This window comes from Lithobates pipiens, unplaced genomic scaffold (assembly GCF_037356315.1).
Source record: "Lithobates pipiens isolate NorthernLeopardFrog02 unplaced genomic scaffold, aLitPip1_a1.2 Scaffold_3, whole genome shotgun sequence".
Classification (NCBI taxonomy): domain Eukaryota; kingdom Metazoa; phylum Chordata; class Amphibia; order Anura; family Ranidae; genus Lithobates; species Lithobates pipiens.
The window spans coordinates 205,482,849-205,508,706 of NW_027507790.1; the positions used below are offsets into that span (position 1 = coordinate 205,482,849).

The window sequence follows — 25,858 nt, forward strand, 5'->3', positions numbered from 1 at the left end:
AGTGTTATAATCTTATGGTCACATTCAGTACCTGCTTTTTCTCATTGAGGTCTCTCCCCCAATTTGGTTCTCTGGAAGGATCCCAACAATGGCAATAAGGTGGAGGAGTGTTGTAAGTTTCCTGGACTAAGGAGAGGAAGAGGGTTTAATTTACATGGAGACTAAGGCTAGAAGCAGACCACCGCACCTGAGTGACATAGGGACACAGTGGCAGACATATCATAGCATCGAAAGACATCCTGGATGCTATTTGAGCCTTCTAAAGGATTGAAGAGCTGGACACTGACTAGGATACTCTTTGCCAGTGAGCAGAAGGAGATCCCCTGCTGACACAGACAGCGAAAGCATTAAGATAAAAAAAATTCTGACTTTACAATCAGATTAATAAAAGCGCCAGTACAAGTTAGTGTCAAGTGCAAAGGATTTATTGCTGCCCAGTCTCAGACTGAGCAAAGCTGCTGGAAAGCACATAGTGAAGATTATCTATATATGATTACAGAGGATGCAAAGGAATAACAGAAGTGTGACATTTTATAATTTTTAGGATAACTAATTATACTATGTTAAGCTTAAACAACAAAATGACGTTGTACTGTTTTTTAATCACGTGATAAACTGTAGAAGAACAAGGAATTAAAGTGGTGCTGAATGCTATGTTTTTCTTTAGCTTAAAGTGGTGTAAACCTCTAACGTGAAAAATAAACAAAGCATATCATTCTTTAGTGTATACTTGCCTCAATCCAAAGCATCAGGAGTCATTTCTCTCTGATCTCTGATTCCTCTGCTATCTGCATAAATAATTGATAATACTCTATGCTGACTCCACAGTCCCCTGTGTCATGTCCTGCCCCCCTTTTAGCACACGGGGTGGTGACTGATAGCTCTAGTTGTGTATGTTTCCCTATGATAGGGTTTAGAGGTGGGTGTGTCCATTCCCTCACTCAGGTTTCAGGTTTCACTGAGCTCTGTGCTCTAGCTCTGCAGTGTTTGTGATGTCACATCCTCACCTCCCATCTTCTAATGCTGAGAAATAGTCTTTTGATCTGTGTGTTTTAGGAGAATATAGAGGAGAGATTGACACAGATAAACAGGTGCAACTTATATAGGATGATTTGTTTCATCTCTGTGTATCTAAAGCTAGTCACTGCACTGGGTATATGTATAAGTGAAGCAACTTTTTTGTAGAAAAAGTTTTATCAATTTAGTTAAAGGGTTACTCCGCTATAAATAGGACATACAAAATATAGCATATACAATTGCTACACATGTTGTAATTGAATGCTGTTAAAAAATTACATTTCCTTTTCAATCCGCAGTGCTGTCATTTTCTGTAAAATTCAATTTAATATGGCAACCAATGGTGCATGGAACACACCCAGAAATGTAATTTCTTGCATGTGTGATTGGCTCAGAGATGTCTCAAAACTCTGTCATATTTTTGGCACCCTTTGCAACAAAAATGTAATTTCTGGCGAGATACTTCCAAAGGGTTAATCACTTCGAAGTTCAGATCCTACTTTTTCCTCTTTAGAACACTGCAAGTGCATCAGCTGAGTAATAAAAAAAACACTCCCATTCAGATTCACTCTGCAGACAACAAACAGCTTTTTCTTCACAACAGAAATGGATAATTTTATTAAAAATCCTGCGGTGTACATTGATCACCCAGAGGGGATTGTTTTTTTCTCACCAAACGTTAATTTTACGCTTTAACCGCGTGACAACCAGCCGCCGTCATTTTAATACGTCGGCTCGGGGAGTCAGGATTTCACTGAGGGGGTGCCGATGCTCGTGGCCGATGGTCCCGAAGACTGCTGGCCACAAGTGATCATGAGCACCAGGGACAGAACACGGAAGTGTATTAGCTAGGAACCACAATCCGTCACTTCCTCTAGTCAGTCCCCTCCCCATTCAGTTAGAATAACCTCCCAGGGAACACAGTTAACCCCTTGATCGCCCTCTAGGGTTAACCGTTTCACTGCCAGTGCCATTTTTACAGTAATCGATGCATTTTTATAGCACTGATCGCTGTATAAATGTCAGTGGTCCCAAAAATGTGTCAAAATTGACCGATGTGTCTGCCATAAAGTCACAGTCACGATAAAAATTGCAGCTCGCTGGCATTACTAGTAAAAATTAATGATAAAAATGCTATAAATCTATCCCCTATTTTGTAGACACTATAACTTTTGCGCAAACCAATCAATGTACGCTTATTGTGTTTTATTTTACCAAAAATATGTTGAAGAATACATATTGGCCTAAACAGAGAAAAAAATTAGCTTTTTTAAAAAAAAAATTGGGGATATTTATTATAGCAAAAAGTACAAAATATTGTGTTTGTTTCAAAATTGTCACTCTTTTTTTATTTATAGTGCAAAAAATAAAACCCGCAGAGGCAATCAAATACCACCAAAAGGAAGCTCTATTTGTGAGAAAAAAAGGGCGTAAATTTTGTTTGGGTGCAGCATCGCATGACCGCGCAATTGTCAGTTAAAAACGGCGCAGTGCCAAATCGCTAAAAATGGTCCGGTCATTCAGCAGCCAAATCTTCCGGGGCTGAAGTGGTTAAATACTGAATATGGCAAGATTCAATGAAGAAGTTTCAATTTCTGTGAAAAATACTAAGCCAATCGTATGAACAGGTGGTGATAATTCTGGATAGAGTACTGTTGCATTGGTGAAACAATGGGCTGTACCCGAATCTCCCACTAGGGGAGATGCGGGTATGAAAAGGGAGAGATTCCCCCTAGTGAGAGATTCGGGTACACCCCATTGTTTCACTGTTGTCTCCTTAGGGATTGTGCCTTTTGTTTTTTCCTTTTTTGTTCTCCCACCCAATTTTTCTACTGTTGCATTGATTTCACAAAGCAAATAGTAGAATTTGTGGGAGTTTTAGAAAAACAAAGCTGGCTGCTAATTGAAATGAAAAGGTAAGCTTGCATATAAATTCTATCAAATATTTACTAAAGATAGCATTTTTTCTTCACGGCAAGCCACTCAGTTGTTTATATATCCAGCAAACGATCTCGCTATTCAAATCAGTAAAGACAGCTGGACTACCAAGAATGCCACATACACGCGCGCCAAAAGAAACGACACCCCGCAGCACTCCGTTGCAGATTAGTGGTCCACCAGAGTCTCCCTGTTACAAAAAAATATAGATATAAAATAAGGTTACTATCTATACACAACAGACGACTAGCTTTTCATGACCAATTCTATGGACAGTAATGACTGTAGACCCAGTAAAAACCACAGAAGATAAAAAGAAAAGTTGTTCCAGTTTTACATGGTGACCACAGTATTTACCAAATTTGGATATTATTAAGACAAAGAGTAATTGATGATTTGAGTTGTTTGGTAATTCAGCGAAAAGCAGAATATGGTTCATACAGTAAACATAATACAGCCAACACTGACTACTCAGCAGATTTAGAGATATAACGAGATCCCGTATAGATCCCATTACACTGGGATCCTATGCAGAGCTGTTTGCAGTTGAATTCTGGGCAGATAGGAAAAATACTAAATAATACATTGATGTATTGGATAAACAATATAGCCAGCTGCTGATTTGTTGGCAACAGGAGCAAGCTGGGGGCTCTCCTCCTGCACCCATGTGTATGTGTGCAGCTGCTGGCTTTCTGCTTTCTACCTCTCTGCTGCAAGACTCACTCCTCCTACTCCTCCCTCCTGTCAAGAAGCAGAGAGGACCAATCTGAAATGGCTGGTGGAGGATCATGGGACATGTAGTCCCATTGAATGTGATTGTAAAGGCAGAATGTTTTTCATTTTAATGCATTAAGATATAAAAAAAAAAATCTTTGTGCAGCCCCCCCCAATACTTGTCTGAGCCCATCTATATCTAGCGATTTTTGGAGGAGAGACTCAGCTGACCAAGACTCTCCTTCTCAATGGCTGAGATAGCAGCGGAGCGCCATTGGCTCCCGCTGCTGTCAATCAAAGTCAGGGGGACAATAAGGCAAGAGAGGGGGTGGGGCCTAGTCAGGACTCCGTGTCTGAATGGACACACTGAGCTTTGGTTTGGGTGCCCCCATAGCAAGCTGCTTGCTGTGGGGGCACTTAACAGGAGGGAGGGGCCAGGAGATCTGAAAAGGGCCTGAGAAGAGGAGGATCTTGGCTGCTCTGTGCAAAACCACTGCACAGGGCAGGTAAGTATAATCGTTTTTTCTTTTTAAGCAAAAAATAATAATTAGGCTTTAGTATCACTTGAAGTGAAGAGATGTGATCAGCACACCAAGGAGTCCTCAAGAAGGGTCCAAAGCTTTATTCTCGCGGTCACATCAGGGCTCAAGTCCTGCGGGAACGCATGGGAATGGAGTTCCTGTACTTTTTCCACAACAGGAACTCAGTTCCCATTAGCATTCCCATTAGTCCTGCAAGACTTTGAAGTATGTGAGCTGTGTGGCAGGTGATACACCAGCAGCCGCCGACACAACTCGCAATAGTAAGCGCCGCACACCAGGGGTGGACTGACCATTCAGGCATAGCCAGTAGGGGGCCCCACGACAGCTTCCTCTTTGATCTACCTGTCAATCACAGCTAGCTGACAGGTAGATCAGGTCTCTGCTGCTAAGAGATTGTATTTAGTCAGACCTCTCGTGATGCGCTCCTCCCCGCTGGCCCCTTCAGATTTTCTGTCTCCTCATCTCCCGCCCCCCCCCCCGTCTCCTGCATACTTTCTCTGTGTGTCCCGCTGAATCCCCCCTTCCTCTATCTTCAGTGCCATATGATGAGAGAACCCAGAGGAGGAGCACAGCTATTCTACTCACAGGACATGCAGGGAGAGAGATGAGCTGAGGGAGTAACATTAGTTTGGGGTGGTAAGCTGAGCACAATACCTGGCAAAGTTTAATGCCAGGAGGGAAGTTTATGTGGAAATATGTAAAGGGTTGGAATAGCAGCGAGTGTGTGTTGGAGCCCCGCAGAGTTTGCAGCCCCCTAAGCTAGCATACATCTCCTAATCAGGAACACATCACTATCTCCCTAAGCATTCTGTCCAGATAACGTGCAGTTAATTTAAGACTTTTCTGTCTAACCCTGTGTTATCCAAACTCTGTTCAATGAAAAGTGTAAACTCACCACATAAACACTCTATATACAAAATAAAATTCCCCAATAAAGATCGGAACATGATGTTCACATTTGCATGGAAGCACAACTGAATGAATGTTGATTATTCAGAGAATTACCGTATTTATGTTTGAGGATTGTTTTTTTTTTATTGTACTAATAGTTAAGCTTCATACACACAATACGAAAATTGCATGAAAAATTCCACTTTTGAAGTGTTCGTGCATATGAGAGTATAATTATTATTTTTTTTGGTGGGGGAGTGGATCTTGGGTGGGAGTTCTCTCACTTTTTTCCCCAGGACTTGACCCCTGGGTCACATGGTACACATAAGGCAATGTTTCGGAGCCACGCAAGGCCCCATCTTCAGGCAAGTGCTAGTCAGTTGCCTAGTAGCCTTATTACTGCCAGTAGGTATGCCTGGGACTGTTCCTAATGTGCACAATGGTACAACTGTGCCCCAGTGCTGATGAGCCAGCATTAAAGACTGCCACCTTATAGTTTGCTACACAGAGACCTTTGCCCATTGCTTAGTGTAAGAGGTACCTCTCAGGAAATATTGCATAGAACCCTATCCAATATTTTAATAATGCATTCTAAACCATTTGCAGTATCCTTATCCACACGGTAATTAATGTTTATATGCATTGTTTATTGCTGATTTATGAGTTGATGACAATATAATGCTACATAACTCTATTCCAAGTTACTTTTGAATAGAAATGACATTGTCTAATAGACTGTGTCTGAATCTATCCTCTGTGCATTCATTATGCTCATACCATCATCACCAAAAAACAGTCTTGTGTCTATGTATCTATGCTTATGTTTTTATGCTTTCATTTGTACTGCAGCGACGTTCATTCAACCAGGTGTGTCAGAGGTAGTGATGAGCCCGATTTTTGAGTTGAGCGTAAGTTTGACTCGAAAATCGGGTGTTCAATGAACCGAACACCCAAATTCACTCAACACCCAAATTCAAAAGCCACGGAACACCGTTAAAGTCTATAGGACATTAACATGAAAAACCAAAAGTGCTCATTCTAAAGGCTTATATGCAATTTATTGCCATACAAAGTGTTTGGAGGCCCGGGTCCTGCCCCAGGGGATATGTATCAATGCAAAAAAAAGTTTTAAAAACTGAAGTTTTTTGGGAGCAGTGATTTTAATAATGCTTAAAGTGAAATGAAATATTCCAGCCAAAAACAGTTTAGCTAATAGTGATCTATTGAAAAAAAAAGGTAATTGCTGATAAGAATTTTTCAGCTGGTTCAGACTTGTTTTTTGTTTTTCTCCTTCTTATTACTTTCTAAATGAGCGAATGTATACTGTACACTGCTTATCCTTTCCTGTTTCAAGTGTATTGCAAATATATTGAATAAAACGTTATATGAAAAAAATATGTAATATCCCTTTAAATATCATGCCTGGGGGGTGTCTATATTATGCCTGTAAAGTGGCGCAGTTTTCCCAGGTTTAGAACAGCAAAGTGACATTTCTAAAGGAAAAAAAGTAATTTAAAACTGATTGCGGCTGTAATGAATTGTCGGGTCTTGACAACATATCTAAAACTCACTGAATATATAACCCTGAACCATAAATTTACTAAAGAAATTGCGTGGGGGTCCCCCCAAAATCCACACCAGGCCCTTCAGGTCTGGTATCGAATTTAAGGGGAACCCTGTGCCAAACTGAAAAGAAAAAATAGCGTGGGGTCCCCCCAAAATCCATACCAGACCCTTATCTAAGCACGCAACCTGGCAAGCTGCAGGAAAAGATTGAGGGACGAGAGGGTACAACAGTGACACCACGTGACGCCAGAGGAAGGTGGGATGGCCCATTTACATCACCGAGTGGCCCCACCCTCAGCTATATAACAGATTTCACAGAGAAGAAGCGCCACACGACAGGAGCCTCCCATGGAGGTGGAGCTGTTGCCGCTATTTTTTTCTTTTTTCGGCTCGTCAGGCGGCGTGAGATGGCTCTATATTGTGGGAAATTTTTATTTATTTATCTTTTAATAAAGGACTTGTCCCAAAGTGTCTCCTGTCTTTTTTATTGTTTTTGACACTTTTTTTGTGAAATGGTAGGGGTACAATGTACCCGTTTCCGATTCACATAGGGTGGGGGAGGCCGAGATCTGAGGGTCCCCTTGTTAAAGAGGGCTTCCAGATTATGATAAGTCTCCCGCCCGCAGACTCCCACAACCACCATGTTGAGGGCATGTGGCCCGATACGTTTTTTTCCTGCGGCCTGCCAGGTTGCATGCTCGGATAAGGGTCTGGTATGGATTTTGCAGGGACCCTATGCCTTTTTTTATTTTGGCCCAGGGTTCCCCTTAAAATCCATATCAGACCTGAAGGGTCTGGTATGGATTTTGAGGGAGACCCCTACGCCATTTTTAAAAAACAATTGGCACAGGGTTCCCCTGAATTTCCATACTAGACCTGAAGGGCCTGGTATGGATTATGGGGGGACCCCCTGCAATTATTTTTTACATTTTTGGTTCGGGGTTCCCCTTAATTTTCATACCAGACCCAAAGGGCCTGGTAATGGACTGGCTGTTTTTTTCAATGAGTTTTAGCTATATTGCCGAGACCTGACAATTCATAATAGCCGCGATCAGTTTTAAATGACTTTTTTCCTTTAGAAATGTAATTTTGCTCTGGTATTATTCTAAACACGGGAAACTGCGCCACTTTACAGGCATACTATAGACACCGCCAGGTACGAAATTTAAAGGAACAGTTCATTTTATTGTTTCACTTTAAGCATTATTAAAATCACTGCTCTCGCAAAAAACAGACATTTTTAAAACTTTTTTTGGGGTCCCCAAACACTTTTTATGACAATAACTTGCATATAAGCCTTTAAAATTACCACTTTAGATTTTTCATGTTTGTGTCTCAGACTGGGGTGGGGGTTCAGCTCATCCTTAGTCAGAGGGGCGGAGGTTGTTTCTTGGAGTTGAGGCGCAGAACAGAGAACCCAAATTACCCAAGCGGCTCCTTCGGGGTTAGCACTACAATAATAAAATAAATTAACTTTCATTAACATTTTTATGTTTTATGTGTTAACGTGTAAAAATTCTTCTGCACCATTTTTCCAATGCAGTACACCAAAACGAGTATTCACATTTGTGCATTCTTTATATGCCACTCATTACCACAACACAATAGTCAGAATGGGCCCCAAGCCAGAATTTGTACCTAACCTCACGCTAGGAGAAGTAGCAATCAGGTGTGGCTGCTGAGCAAACTATTCCCAAACAGCTTGGGAAACTGACCTCTGCTGTGGGAGGCCTTTATCAATTCTTTGTGAGAGACATAGATATATACTACTATATAATAATACTTTTTCATAAAAAAAATTTCAAAACATTTTTGCACAGATGCTACATTTTGCATTTTGGCATAAATAATGCCTACTCCCAGAACATTATATGTTTTCTGAAAGCAGAGGCCATGTTGCAAGCTTTATGTAGCACAATTGTTACACAACTGCATGTAGAACATATTCAATAAAAAATCTAATTTCTTCATCAATCAATTTAGGCCAATATGTATTCTGCTACATATTTTGGTAAAAAAAATCCCAATAAGCATATATTGATTAGGTTGCTTAAAAGTTATAGCGTCTAAAAACTATGGGATAGATTTATGAAATTTAAATTTTTTAAATTTTTGTTTACTAGTAATGGCGGTAATCAGCGACTTATAGTGGGACTGCGACATTGCTGTGGAAAAATCACACACTAAATTACACTTTGTGGGAACCAGTCACACCAATACAGTGATCAGTGCTAAAAAAAATGTACTAATAACACTGGCAGGGAAGGGGTTAACATCAGGACTGATCAAAGGGTTAAATGTGTTCCTAGGGAGTGCTTGCTAACTGTGGGGGATGTGCTTGTACTGTGGTAAGGCAGAGATCAGTGTTCCTGCTTAGCAGAAACACAGGACCACTACCTCCCCATCTCACAGAATGGCCATCTGCCTTTTTTACATAGGCAGACCATCATTCTGTCTCTGTCGGGAGTGATCGTGGGTAACGGCAAACATCTCGTTCACTGGACCTGCTGATTGGCTCCCGCTGTGTCCAATCACACGCGCCCCAGACCCGGAAGTGCAAAATCACGTACAGGTATGTGATTTTGCACAGGAGAGCCACCTTGCCATCGTATATATACAGTATAGGGTCGGCAAGCGGTAAAGCAGCAAAATCTGTGATTTCATCAAGCAAAAGTCTGAAGACCATTAAGCTGCAGCATGGTATATTTCAGGGGTGCCCAACCTTTTGAAGAGCGAGGGCCACTTAAGTGAATTGGTAACTGGTCGCGGGCCACAATGAGCGGAGCGGGAGGATGACAGGTCCGTGTCCACAGACACAGACCACTCTTCTCTATGGGCCCTTTGATCCAATCTGATTCACCCAGACGGAAGGGGGAAATCCCTTTCTGTTTTGTTTTTTTTAGGTAGGCAGACACAAGTCTGTTTACATCTGCTGCTCCATTGAGGTGAATAGTAAGTCCGATTGGGTCGGACCAATCATGTGAAAGAGGCCTAAGGCTGCTTTCACCCTGATGCACTGTGATTTGCCCAAAGCGGTATTACTCCGTCTCTGACAGTAGCAGGCACCATACAGGAAGCATTGGCTTATGTGGCTCTGCTCTGCAGCCATTTGTTTCCACTACCAGTGGCTTCATTCACAAAACTGCTGCTCTGGGATGGCTGGTCGGCAACCTGTGATCTGGGCTTGCCAACCTGCCATCTTAGAGCAGGAGGTCGAGGGCCACATCAGAGGGCTCCGCGGGCCACATGTGGCCCCCGGGCCACTGGTTGGGCACCCCTGGTATATTTGAATTCTTAGGTTTAGCTAACATTTTTATCAGGCTGCTGAGGAATGCAGAAAATTCAGATAAAAACGGCATTTTGTCGATTATGTAATTTTATTTAATTCCAGATTTTCTTTAACCCTGGGTTCACATCATGGCCATCTTTAATATTGGTTGGACCCTGGGCAAACATTTTCTTGTCCCCCCCCCCCCATACAGTTTCATTCTACACCTGCTTTGAGACATACAATAAATAGCAGCTAGACTTAAAATCAGTTTAGTGTATCAGATCAGGAAACAATTGGTTGCCAGAGGTTACAGTGTATCATTACCCTTACTGACTGGTTGCTAGAGGTTACATCACACTTTATGGCTCACTGATTAGTTGCCAGATGTTACAGCACATTATTTCTGCTTGTTAATTGGTTGCTAGAGATTACTGTACAGTAATACTGCTCACTGATTGGTTGCTAGAGGTTACAGCACATCATCTCCTCACTGCAGGGGACATGATAAACATATGAATGGCGCCTTTATTTACATATCTATGCTGCTGGATGCAGCTATTTACATATGAATGCTGCTATTTACATTTGAATGCAGGTTATTTACATGTAAACACAGGGTCTGTGTGGGTCATCTGTACACAATAGGGCAGAGCTGGGCAGCATTAGTAGCAGCATTTCACACTGAGATATCGGGACACAGCAAGGGACTAAAACTTCAAGGGACAAGGGAATTGTCATGAAAATCTCACGAAGAGATTGTCCTCCAGGTCTTCTGATGTACGATCGTCGCAGGTACGCACGATCGTACGAACGCCCTTACGTTCGTACACAGGTACGCGGGCACGCTCACGGTCGCGTGCGTGCGTCCGTATTGGCGCCAAACGGCCTATTTAAACCAGCCTCTTGCCAACAGTCTTTGCTGTCTGCTCTACAGCATTATATCTGTGAGACCTGATCCGTATTGTTTGTTCCTGTTTGACCCGGCCTGCCTGTGACCTATCTGCTATCCGCCTGCACCCGACCTCGGCTTGTTGTGACTATTCTCCTGCCTGTTCCCTTGTACTTCGTTCCTGTCTGGTATCCGATCCAGCTTGCTCTGACCATCCGTCTGCTAAAAGGGTAACCTGCTTATACTGAACTGTTCATCTGCTATAAGTGCCTGCTCATATTGAACTACCTATCTGCTGCAAGTCACCTGCTTATACTGGACTGTGTCATCTGCTACAAGTAACCTGCTAGTATTGCACTGTCCATCTGCTCCTAGTGCCTGCTTATATTGACTGTTTATCTGCTGCAAGCACTTGTGTATAATATACTGTTCACCTGCTACAAGTGGCCTGCTTTCCTGCACTGCTTATTGCCAAGTTACCTGCTCCTTTGAACTGTGTATCTGCTTTAAACTACCTGCTGATCCCTTCACTGTGATTACATGCTCCACTGAACCTCGCCTACCCATCCTACCCATCTGTTGATCCTGCCAGGCACCTGTACCCCTCCTTACTCCTGTGTTCCCTGTTACATTGCCAGGAAACCGGTAGTGGGAGTCGTAAAGGAGGCCTCTCTCCGCAATCCGGGCTCGCTACTAGAAGGTACGTGATAGGAATTTAAGCTGGGATAGCTGGCAATTATGAGGCAGCTGCTTTTGTCCCCACAATAATGACAGGGCCCAGGGCAGCTGCCCCTTTTGCCCTGCCTTAAAGACGGCCGTGGTTGACATATGTGCAATGTGGGAACCAGTGCGATTACACCTCTGGTTCCCACATCCCACCTGTAGGTAGTTCACACTGCCTTCTGTGAACCACTGCATGTGTCAATGAGACCCCCAGTTTAGTTCACAGATCGCAGTGTGAATTACCCATGCAATCCGATTCAAGTACGGGGAAAAACAAGCCTCTGCACTATTTTCTGTGTGAATCCAATGCGAGTTCAGCCATACAACTACTGTATGGCTGAACTCGCATTGCTCAGAGATTGCATGTGATCGGCACCTGCGGTACAGGTGTGAATCACAGAATCACATGCGATCTCTGGGATTGGGCTAATGTGAACCCAGGCTAAAGCTGAACTCTGTATATATATATATATATATATATATAAGACACACATGAATGCAGCTCTGTAACCATTAATACACCATTATATGTATTACACAATTCAAAGGCTGGGGTGGGTCCAGGGCAACCTGGGCTAAGCAGAAGTGGGCTGACTGGTAACTGGGCTGACTGGTGCTCGCCATCAGAATGAGGACATCTAGTGGATGCAAAACTGTACTGAGGAGAGGAGCTGATCTATACCACCCAAGATAGAATCTCCAACATCTCGACTTTATGGGAAACATGGTTTAAATACCCCAATTCTCAAGGATACCAAGATCTGGTGCAAGATAATGGTTAGCAAGCTAGCGGCGGCTAATCTCTGCTATAGATATAGTCTGACGGTACGGGAGGCGTTCACATTCTAAACATTGCGATGAGAGGAGTAGATGGGGAGGGTATCTGGTGGACATCTCACCCACTCACCTAACTTTTCCTCTGATTACTCTTCCCCCTTTTCCCGTCCCTCTCTTTTTCCCCCATCTTTTCTCCCTTCCTTATACCCCTCCTAAACCACCCCCAACGGGCAGAGGGTTTAGAGTGAGGGTCAGACTTAATAGTTGGCCCTTGGGTCCACTCTTCTTAGTAAAACAAACACGGGTTGTGAATCAGACTAGATTCCCCAACTTTCGTGAGATCTAGACAGGTCGACAGACACAAACATTACCCTACACAAACTTCATAATTTGAGAATGTCTTAATGTGATCTCTATGTTTTGTGTTGCTGAGAGTGTTGACTATACCTGATTAGCTATGTTGATGATGTGTATCTTTTGTTGACAATCCAGTTGGAGCCATATTCTTTTGTATTATTACATCTGTAATGTCTTTCATTATCTTTAATAAAAATCTTTGTGGAAAAAAAAAATTTACTGAGGGTGAAATCTACAGAGTGAAGCTGTATATTGTATCAAAAAAAATTGACTTCAAGAATTTTTCTCTTTTTAACTGTCATTTTGTGTTAACTTACATTATCAGTTTTGTGATTGCCTATCGTTGCCTGGAGTTGCCTTATACATACCTTGCAAGTTTCTGTTCCATTTTGATTGGTACAAATAAAATTTTTAGTTATTACATCTCCCCAATAGTTATAGCAGTCTGTTTTGTCCATTATGGTAACGTTTGCTTCCATGAGTTTATCTGATGGTTTATTTGAATTTTTTGTCACGCCCCATCCTGCCACTTCACAAACAGTTCCTTCAACTGGCTCATCGCAGCTTTCCGGCAGTGGCAGAGCTTTCACAGCATGTGTAAGTTCTGCGTCTTTGGATAACTGAATACAAAAAACATATATATATAAATCACCTGTACACACATGAAAAATGCATTAAACCCTACCTATCTTATACCCATGTAAATTCTACAGGAAAGCCCCCTCCCTCCTCACAGGCTCTAAAGCCGCATACACATGATCAGAATTTTGGCCAGCAAAAGACCGATGAGAGCTTTTCATCGGAAAATGCGACGTGTGTAGGCTGCATCGGAATTTAAATGGCCAAATTCCCGCCAACAAAACTTTGAAAGCTTGTTCTCAATTTTTTTCAACGGAAAAACTTTCTATCGGAAATTCTGATCATGTGTATGCAATTCAGCTGCGCAAAAACTCATGCATGCTCAGCTTCAACTACGAGATGGATGCTATTGGCTACTGGGTATTGAACTTCCCCTTTCTAGTCCTGTCGTATGTGTTGTACGTCACCGCATTCTTGCCAGGTCGGATCAATGCGCCCTGCACCCTGCATGTAGATTAGGGGCTGGGCGCATGGATTAGGGGGTGGCGCCCCTGCTCTCCTAATCAACGGGCCGCCACTGCATCAGAAGGTAAAGATAAATGTATATACTCTATGCTTTTCTTTTGCTTTTTTCTATATTGGAATTGCAGGTGGGTACTGTGCAAATATTATATTAAGGTGTTTAGTTTCTGTCTGGTACATGGGTGGGATTGTGTGGAATCAGATATTATAAGGATGCTATGTTGTATATTTGTGCTTTGTTTTGTGGATGGGGGGGGGGGGGGGGGGGGGAGGTGGGATGGGGATTTTGGAATTGTTTTTATGACTAAAGATTTCCTATAAAGTGGTTGTAAACCCTTGCATGAATGGACTGGCCTCAGATGATACACAGAAATTAAATAAATCCTTCTACACAAGTTGTACCTGTTTATCTGTAGTCTTCAATCTTCTCTACATCTATAAAAGTTCAGAATTTATAAAGCTTGTCTGAGCTAAAAAGGGTCTGATAGAGCTGAAATTACACACTGGAGAGCACAGTAATGAGAGCTCAGAGAGCTGATTGGAGGGAAGGGATACACCTCCTTCACACAACACACAGGAACAGAGCTGAGGCTGTCGATCATAGGCTGTGTGTTGGAAATACTTCCCCATCTCCTTTTTTTTCTCTTGGCATCAGGAATATGTGTCAGAAGTGACTCATGCTGATAACATGTGAATGAAGCAGCAGATAGAAATGACACTTAGTACTCTTAACCACTTTAGCTCCGGAAGGTTTACCCCTCTTCCTGACCAGGCCATTTTTTGTGATACGGCACTCCATAACCTTAACTGACAATTGCACCGTCGTGCAACGCTATAGCTAAACAAAATTGATGTCCATTTTTTCCCCAACAAATAGAGCTTTCTTTTGGTTTTATTTGATCACCTTTGTGTGTGTGCGTGTGTTTTTTTTTTCTTTTTATGAACCAAAAAAGAAAATTTTTTCCTTGTTTACATAGGCAGACGGCCGTTCTGCCTGTGTACCAAAGCATCGGCGGGTGCCAGCGGACATTGAGTCTGCCGTACCTGCCAGTCTAATTACAGCGGGAGCGGGCCACCTGCAGCGCGCGCCCCAAACTCGGAAGTGCAGTTCCTTGCCGCCGTATATCTACAGTATATGGTCAGCAAGCGGTTAATTGAGACAAGTACACACTATGGCATATGCTTTGTTCATATTTCATGTCTGAGATTTACAACCACTTTAATGTTTAGTGATGTGACAGTCATGGTAAAAACGAACGTTACATACTCCATTTTTTAACAAATATCAGGCCAGGGTTGTAAGAAAAGAGGCACTTGCCATCAATATTGAGACAATGTGCTTTGCCTTCCCCTTTAGCAACCCACCCTCCCCATGTTGAGGGCATTGATCTTGTATGGTATGGATTAGTTGGAGGGGAGCTGCCAGCTCGATCCTCCTCACTCCTGGTCAGGCAGGCTGCGTGTTTGGATGAGGACACCCAAAATACAGACCGTGGAATGTCTGTCATACCTGGGTCTGGAAGGGAAATTAAATGGAATTTTTATTTTGTAAATGTTACTTTTACTCTGGTATATTATGTACATTGTACAGGTGTGCCACTGGTGTGTTATTTACCCATCTTTTGGACTGCCCAACCGCAATGAACTGCAGCTGGGCGGGCGGCACAATCAAAATGGCATCCTCATACAGTGATGCCTACCTCTAGGTTTAAGGCATGCACATGCGCATCCCCCGACCGGCACCCGCAGTGATTGTACAGTGGGAGCCTGTCAGCAAGTCCCAGCCAATGATTCATGGCCAGGACCTGCTGATCGGCTTTGTACAACCACAGCCTAGAGCTCTGTGTTGACAATCTATACATAGAGTTCTTTAAAGAAAGAAGTATCTCTTTGTTTCTCATCCCTGAACAGCAATTTTCAAGTCTTTGACAGATTCTCAATTGGTTTTAGGTCTGGACATTGACTGGGCCATTCTAACACAGGAATATGCTTTGATCTAAACCATTCCATTGTAGCTCTGGCTGTATGTTTAGGGTCATTGTCCTGCTGGAAGGTGAACCTCCGCCCCACTCTCAAGTCTTTTGCAGACTCTAACAGGTTTTCTTCTAAGATTGCCCTGTATTTGGCTCCACCAATCTTCCCATCAACTCTGACCAGCTTCCCTGCTGAAAAAAAGCATCCCTACAACATGATACTGCCACCACCATGTTTCACGGCGGGGATTGGGTGTTCAGGGTGATGTGCAGTGTTAGTTTCTGCCACACATAGCATTTTGCTTTTAGGCCAAAAAGTAAAATGTTGGTCTCAACTGACCAGAGCACCTTCTTCCACATGTTTGCTGTATCCCTCACATGGCATCTTGCAAACTGCAAACGGGACTTCTTATAGCTTTCTTTCAACAATGGCTTTCTTCTTGCCACTCTTCCATAAAGGCCAGATTTGTGGAGGGCACGACTAATAGTTGTCCTGTGGACAGATTCCCTCACCTGAGCTGTGGATCTCTGCAGCTCCTCCAGAGTTACCATGGACCTCTTGGCTGCTTCTCTGATTAATGATCCCCTTGCCCAGCCTGTCAATTTATGTGGATGGTCATGTCTTAGTATATTTGCAGTTATGCCATACTCTTTCCATTTTCGGATGATAGATTGAACAGTGCTCCGTGAAATGTTCAAAGCTTGGGATTTTTTTTATAACCTAACTCAGTGTTAAACTTCTCCACGACTTTATCCCTGTCTGGTGTGTTTGGTGTGGTCTGCACGATGTTTGTTCACCGATGTTCTCTAACAAACCTCCAAGGGCTTCACAGAACAGCTGTATTTATACTGGGATTAAATTACACACAGGTAGACTCTATTTATTAATTAGGTGACTTCTGAAGGCAATTGCTTCCACTAGATTTTAGTTAGGGATATTAGAGTTAAGGGGGCTGAATAAAAATAAACGCCACACTTTTCACTTATTTATTTGTAAAATAAAGTAAAAAATATTTTTCATTTTCCTTCCACTTCACAATTATGTGCCACTTTGTGTTTGTCTATCTACATAAAATCACAATAAAATACATTTAAAATGTGAAAAATGTCAAGGAGTATCAATACTTTTTCAAGGCACTGTATATCTTTATATCTATATATCTATATCTATCTATCTATATATATATATATATATATATATATATATATATATATATATATGTATATGTGTATATATATATATATATATATATATATATATATATATATATATATATATATATATATATATATATCTATATATATATATATATATATATATATATATATATATATATATATATATATATATATATATACCATAGTTTATAGGCGCTATAACTTTCAGGCAAACCAATCAATATACACTTTTTTTTAAATCAAAGACATGTAGCAGAATACATTTGCCCAAAATGTTTTTAATTTTTTTTATTGGATATGTTTTGTAACAGAAAGTAAAAAATATTGTTTTTTTTCTCTTGACATTTTCAGTTTTTTTTTCATTTATATCGCAACAAATAAAAAAAACAGTAGTGATCAAATACCACCAATAGAAAGCTTTATTTTTGTGAAAAAAATAAAAATTTTGTTTGGGTACAGTGAATGAATGAATGAATGAAAATATTTGTAAAGCGCACAACGCGAACTGAATCGCCTCAAGGCGCTGTGAAGAGCTTAGTTGTCATCAACTAGAAGAGGAAGGTCTTGAGTTTTTTCCTACAGGCCTGGTGGTTTTCTTCCAGGCGGAAGAAACAGTGTTGCATGTCCATGCAATTACCAGTTAAAGTAGTTAATGGTTAAAGTAACTGGGTATTTTTAATGTTTTACTTCTTCAGTCTGTTCTGCAAAAACTAAAAGTTGGCAGCTATAAAAATTGTAGCTGCTGACTTTTAATAAACAGACACTCAGCTGTCCAAGGATCCAGTGCTGTCCTCACCCGGGCTGGTTTCTTCACCTATCTTCAGTCCCGGCATCAGCATGTTAACTGTGGGCAGCGGGTTGTGACTCCATGCAGCTTTACAGCCATGTGCCCATTGCACATGTGTGAGCCATGCCGTGTGAATGGTCTTGCAGCGTTCTGGCACATGGGATGTGTCCAAGAAAGTTGCTGGTGGAGGGGGTGTGGGGGAGGAAAACTTCCACATGGATTACCAAGCCAGCTGTTGCAGAACTACATGAGGCATAGCAAGATTCTGACAGCCACAAGCATAACACCCAGAGGCAGAGGCATGATGGGACTTGTAGTTTTGCAACAGCTGGAGGCCCACTAATTGCATATCCCTATTGCTTTAACCATTATTAAAATTGCTGCTACCCATCAATCATTTTCTTTTTTTTTTTTGCTAGAGGCCCCTTTTACACAGGCTTTCTGATCAGGTCCGCCTATCAGTTTTTCAGGCGGACCTGAACGGATGCTCCATTAACTCCTATGGAGCGACAGAAGTCAGCAGTGACATGTCCGCTGACCCAGCTGCTATCCAATCCTGTCCATGAAATCGAGATGGTGACCCTATTTTCCATCCATCGGGAGGATCAGATGGGATCGGAGGAAAACAGGCAGGCAAATTCATTTTCATCCAACCTCCCTATAGAGGAGAGCGGGGTTCTGACAGGTCTGTCCCAGTGAGCAGAGCTGGACATGTCATCCGCCAGGTCAGTGGGGATCATCAGATTGAGCAAAGCAAAGACCACCGGGCAGATTGCCATGTAAATGGACCCTTTTTCTATGGCCTTTTTTATTTTCTAAAAATTAAAAGGCTATTGTTGGTGCCAAATCCCGTCATTACTGCTGCTGATAATATTATATTGACCATATAATCACCAGAAGAATGCTAAATGACTTTTACCTGTAGAAGAGCAACATCATAGTTAAATGATCCTTTCTTATAAAGCTCATGTGTAATCACTCTGTCCGTTTTTCGAAATTGCTTTTCTTTTTCTACAGCAGAAATTGAATGAGCACCAAGTGTAATGTTTGCTGTTTGATTACTGTGTGGAAAAAACATTATATTTATAAAGGTTTTCAATTATTTAACAAAAGGACGAAAAGCATGTTTTAAAAAAACCAAATACAATTATAAAATGATATTAAAGCTGAACTACAGTGCATCTGAGCACCACAAACCAAAATTGTTATTTAGTTAATTTTTCATATTCAAACCAAACTCACCCATCCATTCATGTCTCCATGCTTTATTTTGATGAGAAATCACTTTGAATAACACCCCCTTATGCCGCGTACACACGATCAAACAATCGGGTGGAAAAGTCCGGCAAACTCAAATCCGCCGGACAATCCCCCCGTGTGTAGCCTCCGGCATACTTTTTTGACCCGAAAGTACAGCGGACTTAGAAAGTAGTTTTGCACTCCAATCTTCCGCCCTACTTTTGAAATGAACAGACTTTTCCCGCCCGGAGAAAAGTCCGCTCATTTCAAGCGGGTCTCCAGGTAGGCGGGGCCCGCGAAGGAGACGTCGCTGGCCCCGCCACCTGGTATGGACTTAAAGGGGAACCCCAACGCCGAAAAAAATCTGCGTGGGGGTCCCCCCAGGTCCACATCAGACCCTTGTCCGAGCACGCTACCCGGCTGGCCAGGAAAGGGGGGGACGAGCGAGCGCCCCCCCCCTCCTGAGCCGTACCAGGCCGCGTGCCCTCAACATGGGAGGTGCCTTGGGGAAGGGGGGGCCGCGCGCCCCCCCCACCCCAAAGCACCTTGTCCCCATGTTGATGAGGACAAGGGCCTCTTCCCGACAACCCTGGCCGTTGGTTGTCGGGGTCTGCGGGCGGGGGGCTTATCGGAATACGGGAGCCCCCTTTAATAAGGGGGCCCTGGATACCGGCCCCCACCCTATGTGAATGAGTATGGGGTACAATGTACCCCTACCCATTCACCTGTGAAAAAAGTACAAACAAAAAACACAACACAGGGTAAAAATAGTTTATTGCACAGCTCCGGGGGTCTTCCGTCTTCGGGGGGTCTTCTCGCCGGACTCCTCCGCTATCTTCTTCTAGCTCTTTTGCTAGCGCAGGAGCCTGGCTTTCTTCCTCGCCGCTGCCCTCTTCTTCCGACTTCGGGGATCTTGTCCCCCTCTTCGGTTCTTCTGCCGGGCCACCGCGCCTTCTTATAGCTCTTTCACAGGCCCATTATGCTTTTCATTTGCAGGCTTTGCAGCAAGCAAAAGAGGAAGTAAAACCCATCAGGGTTTACTTCCTCTTTAAGAAAAATGAGTCAATGACTTGCAAATACTGCATGTAGTTAAAAAGAAAAATTTGTAGCACCCTTCTAGATAGGTGCTGGGATTAGTTAGATTTAGTGCTGGCTCACTGTGTTCAGTTACAATGTGTGTGTTTTTGATAGGTACATTTAGCTTGTCGCGCTGTAATCAGTGTGGCTGCAATTGCTGGGTCAGGTAAAATTAGCTGGCTCACTGTAGTCATTGCAGCTGTGTGTGTGATTAGTTAGGTATGCTCAGTGTTTCAGCTGCTGCTGGGTTTAATTGTTGTTCTATTATCCAGAAGGTTGGAACAGCCTATTTCAAGCCCAGAGTGCTTTGAGGCTTCTTCAGGGGTGCCATGGCAAAATGCCTAAAAATTGATCAAAAATTGTATACAAGCCCAAAGATGGATGAAGTCTGCCTTTTAGTTACACAAAGCCATGTGTTTTCATTATGCACCATTACAACTTTCTAGACACTGGCCTCCTAACAACCAATGATATCATCAGTTGATAAGGAAGGATGTCTGTCACCTCCACAGAATCCTTGTTTGGCCCTCCTGTGCCTCTCTCTATGAGCACAGAGGTCACATTTGCTGACTGATGGAGATAAATTGAGGGAGAAGAGAAACATTGGCATACTAGTCAGTACCAGTGTGTAAAAGTGTTTGGAAGAAAAAATCACCTTTAACGTTTGGTGTCCTACTTGTGTGGATGTTGCTGCATTATGTTAAGCTATGAGAATCGTTTTTTACAGTTTGTTTTAGGGTGCTTTGAGATAATTTTAAAGGATGCCTTGATGGAAAAAAAGGTTGAGAAACTCTCTGAAAGATAGGTGATAAACAATGTAAATAGCAGTATGAATATTTATACAGCCCTGGCCAATCCCAGGGAGCAGTGCCCTGAAGGCTGCTGGGAGACCATATGTATTCTGTGAGAACACTGAGCCTGGGGTATTTTCCTGCAGAGGAACAGTCCAGCCTGGAGGGCTGTTGCCAGTGCTGCCATGTGCTTGCTGTTCGTAAGGCCTCAGGTAGGCAACCTGGGGGCCTGGATGCTGAAGCTACAGAGAGCTAACTGAGGGGCTATCTGCTGAAGATCTAGTCTGGTATTACTGGAGGAAAGTGTCGCTTGGAAGTTGGAAGGAGGCAACCAACTTTCCCTGGACATGTTCTGAATAGAGGCTCCTGAGAGATCTTAGAGATGTTTGGGCTGCTTCCACCCTTTTTGTGCTTTGGTTGGTGTCTTGAAGAGCTTAGTTTATCTAATTCCTTGTGAAGGGACTATGCCCTTATTATTCTAATGTAAGAAGTTTGTGTGCTGCTTTTAACTGCTTCCACTACAAGCCAAGTCCACAGTTTGTTATATACAAGGACTCCTGCTTCAGCTGTACAGAAAGGAGTTCACTATCTTCAACCTGTACATAGTTTCTGTTTTTGAAGTATCCCATTCAATCCCTATACTGGTTATTGAAGAAAAATGTGGCTGAGATCGTTTGCCTGACTGCGGGGAAATCCACTGGGAAAGAACTTGGGCAAATTTCCAGTGGCTCCAATGGGAATAGCAGCTACATGTAGGGGGCTTGGTCCTGTATTTTTCCTATGGATACCGCAACAGTTGCTATAGGTAACGGAAGAAAAGGGAAGAGACAGTTAGTGTTGTTGTTGGTGCTGTGTGGATTGCGAACAGGCAATCCATGTGCTGGAGAACTGATGCGTCACAATGGACACTGCCAGCTATTTCCAAGTGGCGGCAGCAGAATAGTTAATGTGTGGCGCCGGATTGAGAGCACCAGTGAGGTCTGCCTAGGTCCATGCCTATGCTACCAGGGAGAATGTCTGTGCTACCATAGATACTGTTGCCAATGCAGAAGCATTTTCAGTTGGTGGCGGTGAAGGAGTTAATTTGGGGCACTTGAGAGAGAGTCCCGCCAAAGTCTGGAAACAAGTGAATAAACTATCATTGTGTAAATTGTACTGCGGAAAACTGCCTGCTTTACAGTAGAGACTGTAAATGCTGGAGTATATCGAGTAATGGCAGGGAAAGAGTTAATATGCAGCACAGGAAAGAGTGCTCTGAGAGAGTCGGCCCAACAAGAGGAGCTACTGCCAAAGTGTCAGCCTATCACAAACAGCAAGCGGAGTTCACGCCAAGCTCAGCCAATCCGGAATGATGGGCAGAGCTGTTGCTTCACTTCTGGACATAGCCAAAAAGGGAACCACATGGGGAGAACATGCTAGGGAGAGAGAACAGAGCATGAGCACTGGAGTTACTGCAGACAGTGCTGAATACCCACATAGGCCGGCCGAGCTACAGAACAGGTTACTCAATGACACTGGTGTACAGATAGTATTGCAAGGCAGTCTAGCTCTATGCAATAGGGGCAGAGTTGAGCATGTCACAATTGTCTGTGAGAAATGCCAGTGTCTCATCGTTAAGCTACAAGTGTGGAGCTGGTACAGTCATTGTGGTCTAGTGTCACTGAGGTGGCTGCTGAACAGTCAACAGCCCAGCATTCTGCAAGTTGACTGGGAGATTGGTTAATGCCATAGAGATACCAGAGTCAGATTTCAAGCTTCTACAGAGCGGTGGTGAGATCACAGTGCAGCCATTGGGGCAGGTTGTTATTCAGACCACCATCTATTAGTGAAGTGAAGCTGTCATCTCAACCTGCACAAAGTTACAGCCACAGCCAGCTACAGCTAAACAAGCTACAGAGGAGCCAGCTGTCAGCAGTTCACTGGTGCCAGATTCTACCAGTCCATTGGGCAAGGAGAAGCCAATAGCCTCAGTAAAGTCTATTGTCCCCACACAGAAGAAGCCGAATGCTAAATTTCTTACAGCTGAGCCCCGATGGGGAGCAATAGTGGTGGTAAAACAGGTTTTGGCTGGCAGCTAATTTACCTGCAGTCCAATTCACCTGTCAGGGCCTGCGACTTTAACTCTAGAGGCAGCTGCAGATTCCAAATCCTGAGTTTTACTGTTGTAGCGGATGACAGTTGGGACCAAGTGTCAACACACTGTAAATTTAGTTTTTGCCTCAGTTCTGAGGGTTAATTGTGTAGGCAGGTCTTAACACCAGTCTGGCCAGGCCATGTTTGAAGTTCTGCCTGGTCATGTAAGCGGCAAGGTGCACATGACAGGCTAGAACCTGGCCTAGTTGGATGTTTGGGTATGGCCCTCTCGGAGCCAATCAGCGGGAGTGCCTGGCCCGCTGAGGAGTCTGGGAGGGGGTACTTAAACAGGTGTGGGACACGTGTTCAGGGTCCCGGAGTTGTTCGTGAGACCCGTGTGGTCTGTTCTGGTTCCAGGACCAGGGTAGCCCCGTGAGGGGTCATGGGGTGTTCGCATTCCCGCAGCATGTTCCTGTCAGTGGCCCCTGATAGACCCGTCTGGTCTGGGGTAGGGATCCATATGTTCCCGAGTCTCTGAGCCTGCTGGTCCGAGGCGCTGTAACTGAGGGAGGATTTAAAGTGTCCGGGTGTGCTCTCGGCTTGGAGGGACACCACAGCTTGTGGAAGTGCCCGGGGGAGGACTCTTCAGAGGAGGGCCGACAAGTGGCATTCTGAGAAGTGCCTGGTTACTGAGTTGGGAAGGACATTGATGAGTTCACACTTTTCCAGTACCTCAGAGGAAGCGGAAAACGTTCCAGGTACGGTTGGAAAAAGGTTCCTGTTCATCTTCAGTCGATTGTTCGAGTTTTGAGTAAACGTGCTGACTGCCATGATCTCTGGCTAGAGGTCTGTTCAGCCTTGAAGTGCCCAGCTGTGAGTGGCTACTCTCTGGGTGGAAGTAGAGATTTGTTAAACCTGCAGTCCAAGGTACCTGAGTTCTTCACCCGTGCCCTTGGTTCCCTAAGAGAGTGTGTTTTGTGAAAGTTCTACTGCAAAACAAAACCTTTTGAAAGGACTTTATCTGTGTCAGTGTACAAGTTGTTGGGTATCAACCCTGGGAACCCCTAGACGTGGAAGAGCAGACCAGGAGAAGGTAACCGGTAAGCCCATTCAGTCAAGGCTGCCCTGCAACGGGTTATGGCCGCTACACTGTTAAGAATTAAAAGAAGCTGCACGTGTACTAACCTTTGCTAATTATCAGGATACATTGTTTGAGGTGTTCTTATTGATGGACAATGGCTCACTACAGGAGACTCTTGAGTGCAAGAAATTACTTTCTACACAGCAGAGTATGATCCCTTTCCAAGCAATTTGAAGACAAGTTGTTGATTTATGTGCTTAGAGTAGATTGTGTACACCTGCATCAGTTTTACATTCAGAGATAACATTTAATAATGTTATGTTCTAGTATTGTGAACTTTTGAAGTGTTATCCCTGTGAGGATAGTGCTTCAATCTCTATCTTATAGGTAGATTGTACATGTCAGTTTGTTAGGCTATACTAACTGTGCTTTCTTATAGGTGAAGACTGCTCAATTTTGGCTTCCGTACTAACCCAGTACTGTCAATATGTGAGAGTACAAGGACTTCCCCTTCAGCTTTACAGAAAGGAGTTCACTATCCTCAACATGTACACAGTTTCTGTTTTTTGGAGTATCCCACATACTTACCTCAAACCTATCCAAGTTTTCAAACTATAAAACAACAACACCCTAGACTGGTTATTGAGGAAAAGTGTGGCTGAGATTGTGTGTCTGGCTATAGGGAAATTCACTGTGGAAGAACCTTCCAGCAGGTCCTCCCGTAGTAAGTGCTATATGTTTTTGAACCTATAAGAGGTTTTTAATAAATGTTACAGAGGAAGAAGCCAGATATAGAAGCAGTAGAAATACAGCACTGTCTTCCCCAGAGCTTATTCTTTGTTGGCTCCCCCCCTTACATGTCATGCTAAGCTGTCCTATTAGCATACTTGCCCAATCAATGAATCCAGCTTTGTCCTGCTGTAACCTGCCAGCTGCTGCTGCACGTCGGGTCCTTCACTGTCATCCTCCCCTCTGACTTCATCAGGGAGCTGGCTGTCTCTTCTGGGTTCTTGAATCCAATCTCCTGATGATGAGGGCTTTACTGAAAGTACATGCTAGATCAACAAAAGTGTAAGCAAGCCCAAAGTGTAGATGTCATCAAGGGCATTTGTTGCGAGGGCTGTACTGAAAAGAGAATAACTCTTCATCTTTAATAACTCTTCTTCTTCTTTATCATTGCAGGTAAAAAAAAGGATTCCAAGCAGAAACAATGTGTCACCATCATATTTTTGCTGAAGGATGGGTGCACACTGTCCAAAATCTGCATGTTCATGGAGATGACACCAAAGACAAGACATTACTCTTGCCAATGGTATCATCTCTGTAAATATTCTGTAGTCTTCTATGGATAGTGGAGAGCCTGCACCCCTTCTTTGTCAAGAACTCAGTGACAGCTAGACATGTGCATTCGTTTTCGTCCGAATGCATTTTCGTCCGAATTTCAGCTATTTTCGTTTTCGTTTTGACAAACGATAACGAAAGCACAGAATCCGAAAAACGAAAGACCCGACATAAATACATGCTTTATTTTCGTTTTCCTTGTTACAACAGTTCGATATAGAATAGGAGATTCGACGTGACTCTGACAATAACAATCTGTGTCTATAGAACCTGTGGTCGAATGTGCCTAACCTTACCTCTATTAGTCCAAGATTATATAGAGAAAATAGTCGACAGAGAAAAAAGATGTGACAGAGAGAAAAGATTCTGCAAGTTACTGTCCTAAAAAGTGTTTGGGGACCCGGGTCCTGCCCCAGGGGACATGTATCAATGCAAAAAAAAGTTTTAAAAACGGCCGTTTTTTCGGGAGCAGTGATTTTAATAATGATTAAAGTGAAACAATAAAAGTGTAATACTCCTTTAAATTTCGTA

At 43.1% G+C, this 25,858-nt stretch overlaps 1 protein-coding gene across 1 annotated transcript in view; it reads right to left on the reverse strand.

Annotated features, from left to right (window-relative positions):
* Positions 1–409: 409 nt before the first annotated feature.
* The window catches only part of LOC143940915 (granzyme A-like), a 40,621-nt gene continuing 15,172 nt past the window's right edge, over positions 410–25,858 (reverse strand). The window contains exons 3-5 of the mRNA XM_077462736.1: positions 18,645–18,786; positions 13,054–13,305; positions 410–3,145 (exon numbers count right to left, since the gene is read on the reverse strand). Coding sequence (XP_077318862.1) covers positions 2,987–3,145; positions 13,054–13,305; positions 18,645–18,786 — 553 coding nt within the window. The 3' untranslated portion in view covers positions 410–2,986. The remainder of the gene's footprint in view (positions 3,146–13,053; positions 13,306–18,644; positions 18,787–25,858) is intronic.